At 40.1% G+C, this 8,340-nt stretch overlaps 2 protein-coding genes across 2 annotated transcripts; both read right to left on the reverse strand.

The window, feature by feature from the left end:
* Positions 1 to 604: 604 nt before the first annotated feature.
* On the reverse strand, positions 605 to 4,592 carry LOC117543504 (reticulocyte-binding protein 2 homolog a-like). The gene is made up of 10 exons (XM_034211849.1): positions 4,524 to 4,592; positions 3,648 to 3,695; positions 3,301 to 3,459; positions 3,004 to 3,115; positions 2,599 to 2,649; positions 2,002 to 2,061; positions 1,864 to 1,928; positions 1,641 to 1,770; positions 1,060 to 1,124; positions 605 to 967 (listed from the first exon to the last, which is right to left on the reverse strand). The coding sequence occupies exons 2-10, from the start codon at positions 3,674 to 3,676 to the stop codon at positions 769 to 771; spliced, it is 870 nt and encodes a 289-aa protein (XP_034067740.1). The 5' UTR covers positions 3,677 to 3,695; positions 4,524 to 4,592; the 3' UTR covers positions 605 to 768.
* A 580-nt stretch (positions 4,593 to 5,172) lies between these two features.
* zdhhc24 (zinc finger DHHC-type containing 24) lies at positions 5,173 to 8,332 on the reverse strand. The gene is made up of 3 exons (XM_034211871.1): positions 7,768 to 8,332; positions 6,790 to 7,067; positions 5,173 to 6,588 (listed from the first exon to the last, which is right to left on the reverse strand). The coding sequence occupies exons 1-3, from the start codon at positions 8,058 to 8,060 to the stop codon at positions 6,296 to 6,298; spliced, it is 864 nt and encodes a 287-aa protein (XP_034067762.1). The 5' UTR covers positions 8,061 to 8,332; the 3' UTR covers positions 5,173 to 6,295.
* Between the last annotated feature and the right edge of the window lie 8 nt (positions 8,333 to 8,340).

Below are 8,340 nucleotides of genomic sequence, written 5' to 3' on the forward strand. Positions count from 1 at the left end.
CCTTGTAAATCAAAGTGTTTCTGTTACTATCATCTCTTTGTTACCACGCGGGCTCCTACTGAGTGATGGGCCTATTGTAGTAGTCCAGTGATGGACTGAAGCTAGTTCCTAGAAATTCAGTTTGTGGAGGAAAGTTCTCACAAAGTAACTAAGAGCTCCTCTCTTGTCTTCCTTTTGTTCGAGTGTTTATTCAATGCTCACATGGCCATATGTATATGTGATGAGCTATTGGCTGCTGGAACCGTTTTCCCATACTGGCCACAAAGAGATCCTTTGTAAACCTATTTTTATGTACGTAAAAAGTGCTACTTCCGTGCAAAAATACTTCATAAATTCAGCAGCCTGAGTTAGAAACCAAACCTTCAAATAATCGATAAATTAAATAGTTTTCATTGGTTAACATTTTGTCTGATGTGAAGAAGTGGTTTCTCAAAAAACATTGGTTAAAGCAACATCTTTTTTCAATGTCAATTTAATATTTAATCTTCTTCATAACCAAGTAGATTAACAGAAAGCAAGAAACTACAATTGTTCATTTAAGTTTTTAAATAGGGGATGTTGATAGTTATCTGTTCCAATTCACACATTTCCAAGCCCTGTTAAATTAGACTGTTACTGTTATCATTTCTAGAATTTAACCTAACACAAAGAAAAACTTTAAAATGCCGGTGGTTTACAGAAATAAAATATTTAAAATAATCCCCTCAGCTTCCATAAAGCACAAACAAGAAACATGGAGATTAGGTGTTTATAAGAGGAGTGTTGAGATCAAATTGGAGGCAAGGCCCCATAATGCACACTGTAGTACGGCTGGAGCATCAGGCGAGTGCCGCTCCACAGGGTGTTGATGGAGAAAAAGTTCCCTCTAAAGCTTCCTGAAGCCAAAAAACCCAGAACAATGAGGAAGAAGATGAAGAGCAGAAATAATCCAGCTATCTGGACGGCTGTCTCCAAGGTCCCCGCCCACCTTAGACAAGGAGAAACCAGAGGGACGAGGATTCATGAGCAAAGAGCGAGAAACATGATGCAGAACTGCTCTATGATGAAGAACTGATTTACCTTTTGGTGTGATGCTCTTCTGGGAGACTCAGAGGTTTCAGCGGCTCCTCAGCCTCACATTCCTCCTGCACACACACACACAACCAGTCATCATTTCCCCCATTTCTACATAGTTCCACATCTGGGTTTTGTACTGGCACACTCTAGTGGTCACTAGGTATATGCAATAAATAACCACTCAGGTGCCTGTTTATATCTATCTATTGTAGATAGAGCTGCAAGATGAGTTCATTGGCAGAACAACTATCAACAACTATTCCGTTAATCCTTCCATTTTTAACGTCATTTATCAAACAGAAATGGCAGAAAATTCAGTTTTCAGCCTCTCAAATATGGACATATCCTGCTTATCTAAGTTTAATATCAAATTATACTCAATATCTTTAGATTTTGGACTGACAAATCAAGACACTGACATGTTTCACTACTTTCTGACGTTTTATAGTACTAATAATCTGGATAATAATTGGCTAAATGAATCGATAAGTAAAATAAATGTAAGTTACAGCCGTTATCGTAGGACTGTATTGTAAATTAAAAACAGCAACTGAGTGATTTTACACTGTCTCAGCAGGTCATACATGTCTGAGGTCTGCAGAGTCTGCCATGCTGGGCTTCACTTCAGGAGAGAAGGCCAGCAGCTGCAGCTCCTCTGCGAAGGACAGAGAGAGTGTTTCCTCCTTTTTCTCCATCAGGTCATTCACAATGGTGCTGGAAACAAACGGCAGACACAGAAGAGTGTGAGCGCAGACAGATGACTCAGTGTCATGATATTCATTCAGAGGATGTTTCTGTCAGGGTTACAGTGAGGCTGTGTCCCGTCTGTCCTCCAGCTGCTCTCCCAGCTCCTGGTTCTTCTGCCGGAGACACTGCAGCAGAGAAAAGTGATCAAACAGCAGCTCATCACAGGAAGACTTTACAGCAATATGTGAGAACATGTACCTCTATGATGTTGAAGTACTCTTCTTTCAATTCCTCTGAGTACTTTAACTGCAAGTTTTTCTATCACAAACACAAATGAGAAATCATTTGATTTCAACCAAATAACAAAACAAGAAAAACAATTCATGATAAGCCTGATGAACCCAAAAAAGATAGAAAAAGATAAATATGTATGAGAAAGTCTTCACTCTTTGCTCTGCCTTGTATTGATGCCTCTGCTCCTACCTTAAGAATATCATCATCCCTATTCTGCAGCCCTAGCTCAGCCTCCTCCAATGTATGCTAAAGAAACAAACAACATAACAAATCAGGAGCTGTTTAACAACGTTACATGACTTAAAAGGGAAAGCTTACAATATAGGTGGAGTATTCCTTTCAGATAAATGGAAAGAGAAAGATAATGAAGCATCTCCAAGTTGAATCCATGGTGTTACCTTCATGGTTAGGAGTGAAACCCTGCAATTCTCCAAGCTGATCTTGTCCTGCTCTCTCTCTTGCTGGACGGCCTTGAGCTGAAACAGTCAGACTGACTTGTGGCACTTTTAAACTATATGATGACAGATTCAAGTTCTATGTCAAAGGTAACAGCCATCATACCTCTTCAGTTAGCTTCTTGTTCTGTTCCTTCATAATGGCTGACTCCTTCTCCTGCAGAAAAAAACAGGTGGTTAAAAACATCTCTACAACCTGGATGAGTAAAGACACAATTTAACATTGCAAAATATGAGGAAGTAAAGAAGGACAATATAGTGACCCCCCTAAACCTAATACTTCTAAAGAAATTTAAAAAATCATTGAAATCTTTGTTCGTTCTTGTTTAAGTTCTATCAGCTGTTAGCTCTGCCTGTGATGCAACATTGGAATAGAGTTGAGCAACTTATCAATATAATGTAAGACAATATATCTGTAAGAAATGAGCTTTGCCTCATTAGCTCAAGTGTTCAAGTCTTAATATACACCGGTAAAACACATTGCAACACAACAACACGTCTGGTTACAAACCAATTTTTGAATCTTGTTTTCACTCCATCTCTGAGCGTAGAGTTCATCATCCAGGAGGGACCTGCAAGGCTCTGCTTCCACCAGCTGGACTTCACTGTTGCTCTTCTCCAGGCTGCAGACATGCAAACAAACAATCTACAAAGTGTTCCATTGGTACTAAGTACTGAGAAAAAAAGAAAACCGTGCTGGAACATCAGCAACATGTCTGTGTCAGGGGCCACAAGTCAAACGGCTGATTTAAGTGTTAGGTTTGACAGTCAGATAGTTGAGTATAGACAATAAAGTGTGATTAGTTACTCTTTCACTCGTTTCCTGAGGAGGATGTTCTCTGGACGCAGCATTGCTATATCATCCTCTGCTACATCCAGCCAGTCGTTTAGTTTAGCATTGCGGTCCCTCTGCTGGTTTAGACTGTGCTCCAGCTCCTCCATTTTCTCACGCATCTCCTTCAGTTTCCTACACACACACACACACACACACACACACACACACACACACACACACACGCGCACACACACACACACACACACACACACACACACACACACACACACACACACACACACACACCGGAGAACAAGCTCCATGTATTGCTGCTTAGTAACTCAATCATGTTGGTGTGTGTGGGTTTATTCAGCACTCACATATTTTCATCTTTGGCATCCATCTTCATGGCTTACTCCTCTCCGATGCTTGTGGCAACACAGGTATATAGCTAATTAATGGCATACTAAATAGTCTCTGGGTTATATCCAGTTAACTCATCTAACTAGTGTAACATACATTCATTCTTAAAATGTGCATATAGTAGAACTAACTGCAATAAAAAGAGCAGAAATAGCTTTTATCCATCCTTCCAAGACTGATTTCAATTGGCATTTAAAACAATGAGATGGGATTGCAATGAATGCATCTCAACTTGTTAGTGATGGAACCGGATGGAACAAGGCCCTTCGCGTCTGTAACAGTAAACATTAACCGCCCTTTTCTGCTCAATTATATTTGAAAGTTAACAAACATGATATAAATTAGCTCCTGGATGACCAGCTGCAGCATTAAAGTGATGAATACAGTAATTGCTCAATTATTACAATTCAGTTATGTATAAGTCTGAAATGAGTCATTCTGCAAAATTAGGTTTTTAAGTAATAATGCTAACGCAGGACTTATTAGCTAGCTTGTAGAACATGCCTAACTGTGTTATTGCTACCAAGCAACATACTTCCTTCCTTATGCCACTGTTAAAAGCTGGCTACATTTTCACATGTGTTAAAGTAAAATACATAAAAAATATGACTAGGATAATTACGTGGAGTATTTTACAGGACCTGTTGAACCCATTCATTTATATTTTCAAAGCAGATTTAGCTAGCTAACATTAGCCAACGTTTCTGAGCTAGCGAGCGTTCCAAGCTAGGATAACAAGTTTACCAAAAGTTATCATACTGCTATAATACTACATTCAGCTAAAACTACTGTTGTTTTATCTGCTTCAGAAACGGGAAAAATGTATGCCTTACTAGCGAGTAAATCCAATACAATGGAGTTGCACCAGCGGAGTTGTTGTTCGAAGACTGCACGTTGCTGGTAACCATGCACCTGGCAGTGACTGTTGCTAAGGGGAAAATGTTCAGTTGTTGTACTTGCTTTGTTATTGTAGTTTTTTTTACATTAAAACCTAATTACAATCAGATACATAGCCAATAGAAAACACTAACTTTTTTATGAATTCTTTACATTTTGTAATGCTAGAATTTGTCTTTTATGCAGCATACTATAATCATTTGAAAAGCTTTTTTGTTAGTCAAACTAGATACAATTATGCTTTATTGTTTACATTCAACAATAAAGTGCAGGATTAGACCCTGACCACTATTCTAATTCATTCAGAATTTGATTAATGAAAAAGTTGCAAAAGCGAGCTATTTTTTTATTTTATTTATCTGTCTTTTTGATAAATGATTATAAATGTTCATTGTATTTTGTTTTAATTTCTACATTAGAATCAAAATCTGCAAGAAAAACTTTTTTTTTCACTCAAGCATGCATGTGTAAAATTATTAGAAAACTGCAGAAAACACTTCCCACAAATCTACATTTTGCTATTACAACACAAAAAACAAACATATAATAATACAATAAAAAAGTGTCCATGGCTCTGTACTTCCCTTGAAATAATTTATTGGGTGTGACCCATATGAAATGGCCAACAAAAAGAAATAGGAAGACATACCGTATATATAATAGCAAACGATTAATAAAACCTAAACAAATGATATTTGGCAGATTTTTTAGGACAAGTACGATTACCTGTCAGAACAAAGGCTTGTCATTTTTATTTCCATTTACAGCGAGTAGGAATAAAATAACAAAAGCAAAAGTGCAAAAGAGAGAGAGAAAAAAGATGGTACTAACGTAGCAAAAGTCAGTTGGCATCAAGTGCTGTGAGAAATGTTAACTGTGTCCCAAATCCATACTAAATGGAAGATCAAAGCAGGTTTTGAGTACATAGTGTAAATAACAAAATAATTATATATTTTCTTTCAATTAATATGTAGTAAGGACTGGGCTACAGGCTCAGAATCAGGACTGAACAATTCAGTTTATTCGATTCATTCCTACCCCCCCCCCCCCTCAGTGCTCTTTATGTCTTACTTAATGCAAAAAAAAACCAGTAGAGAGCCCAGTGTAATACAGCAGCTGGAGCTCAGGAGTGGCTGTCGATTAGTGGAAAACAATCTGCTAACGAACAGAAGATTTAGAATCCTATTGGACTTGTCAGCACCAACGCCAAACTGATTATAACCTTCAGATTTATATAAAAAAAACAGTACGAAAAAGGCCGATTCAAGTGACTACCCAGAGGTTGTAGTCAGCTGTCGCAAGTGCTTGTAAACAAGAATTTAAACCTATATATATGTTACTCAATCAATTAAATCCATTCTCATTTCAGAGTTGTTCTGATACATCTTCAGTGCTCAGTATTCCAGAGGAACACTGCTGATTTCTGTGCTAATATACAGAATACCTTTAAATGGAGGTCAATGTACCCTTCTGAAGTAGGCCCATCATTTCCTTGTCCCCGCACAGGTAAAGGCTACGGGGAAAATATCGGTAGACAGATATACCCAGTCACATCTTAAACCACCACACTGCTCTGGCTTCTTCCCATCCCAAGCTACCTCTCTCCGTGAACTGAGGTGTTCTTTGTTACAGCTGCTACTCCCGATTACATTAACTATCACCACTAAAGCAAAGACACACGGCCTGTTCATATTCAGACTTTCAGCTGTTAACGGCTGGGGTCCAGCGATCCTGTGAGCTGGAAGTGTATCCCGTCTCCGGGGAGAGGTGATGGGATGAGAGGGCAGAGCCAGCAGAGGTACCAGCGAACGCCCAGAGAGTGACGTAGGTTTCCCAGGACGCCGAGGTTGTAAGGTCGGCGGGTCGAGTACCATTCCCTGGTGGTCTGTCCCCGAAACATCAGGATTATGTGGAAGAAGAAGAAGGCGGACACCAGCAGGAAGCCCACCACGCATGTGTCGGCGATGAATGCGAAGGCAAAGGCACCTGGTGACACCTGGCCTGGGGAGAGAAGGGACAGCAGCAGAACTGATTAAAAGAAAGCCAGTGATATAAATACAAGCTTAGGTTAATATTGTACATGAAATAAATGTGGTTACATTTAAGACACCTTGCAGCGTTATTATACACAGAGAGTTGTGGGGATCAACCTGCAATTATCCTTCCTACAAACAGGCCGAAAGTGGCAAAACCAGCTCCTACCTGACACCAGCATGATCCAGGGTATGAGCAGCAGCATGACGCTATGCAATGTCACACCCTCCTTCAATATGACAATGAAGACCTCTGCATTCATCAGAGTGGCGTACAGGAGCCCAGACCACATAAATAACAAGCAGCTCAGGAAGTAGCGGTAGTTACGGAAGCCCACGCACTGGCCAAAAAAGACACAGTGGTGATCCCGCCGCAGCACACACACTTTGCAGTCGTAGCAGTGGGAGCAGCGAGGAGGAGTGTGTGTCTCACATGTATAACAGTACCTGTGTGAAAAACAAGAACAAAAATACATTTATTTATGATGAGAAATGCTCCTTTGGCTCTAAAATACTGTTTTGTTAATCTCATTAAAACAAAGAGACTGTGATCATCAGACGGGGATGATGTGGGAGGGTATGCAAATTTGAAAAAAACTCAAACATTGAGTGCGTCTGTTCGTTTTTACATAACTAGTACTGTAAAATAAAATGCAGTTGTTTGCTTCTCTGCCAAGATGGACAGTTTTTCCAACTCACTCATGACGATAATTCACCATTTTCCTAATAATGGAAATATACCAAGCTCAACCTATTGTGAGTGTTTATTATCTAGAAAAAGCATTGCTTTGGGCCAAAAATAAAACTGCGGAACAAATCAATCTTTACACCTGTAAAAAAGCCAAATATAACTATCCTAATGGTGGAAGTCGGACAGTGGGGATCACATTTTTAAGAAATCAAATTAAGAAAAAGACAAAATTGTCATATTATAATTAAACTATAAAATAATAATTGTATTCTAAATATCATTGTAAATGGAGTAAATAGGGTCTAGCCAAAGTAAGAGCAACAGACACCCCAAGTAAACAGAACTATGTAAACAAGGAGGCTTTATATAGTTTACTGTGAATCCTCAAACCAAGGCTGTATGAAGAATTCCAAATAAAACCCCATTATTTCCTTATATAACCCCTGCACTCCTCACCTCCACCCCTGACCCATGCCATCTCCCCCCAGGAACACCCCCCTGATGCTGGGGCTGGTCTGGAGGAAGAGCAGGGCGTTCCAGCAGATGTTCCCGAGCATGAAGTACTGAGCCAGCAGGTGGACCGCCTTCCACCAGCCGGACCACTCCGTCTTCTGCTGGTCCGCCTCCACCAGCACCAAGTAGCTCACCTCCCCGGTGATGGAGAACACCAGGAAGGTGTTGAGGAACACTGGGAGGTGGCGGCACACCCTGTCGACCCTGCTGAAAACTTTACTGGCTAAACTGGTCATGTTTCCTGCCCGTCCAGCTCTCCGTGATGTGACAGCTCACAGGGCGGGGAGCGGTTTGACAGGCGCACTCTAGTAACCGTTTGTTAGCTTATAAAGGATAATAACCGCTCCAATAGCTTTGTGTTTGAAGTTATATTAACCGCATTATATCAACAATACTTTAAATAACTTTCAGACGAATTCATGTAATGAAAGAGTTGAAATGTCCGACTCTCAGTCTCTATTAACTCCCTCACTACCGCAATCTCAGCTACTCGACGGAATGCTCCCGAGAGGTGCT

The sequence above is a fragment of the Gymnodraco acuticeps genome, unplaced genomic scaffold (genome assembly GCF_902827175.1).
Source record: "Gymnodraco acuticeps unplaced genomic scaffold, fGymAcu1.1, whole genome shotgun sequence".
NCBI lineage: Eukaryota > Metazoa > Chordata > Actinopteri > Perciformes > Bathydraconidae > Gymnodraco > Gymnodraco acuticeps.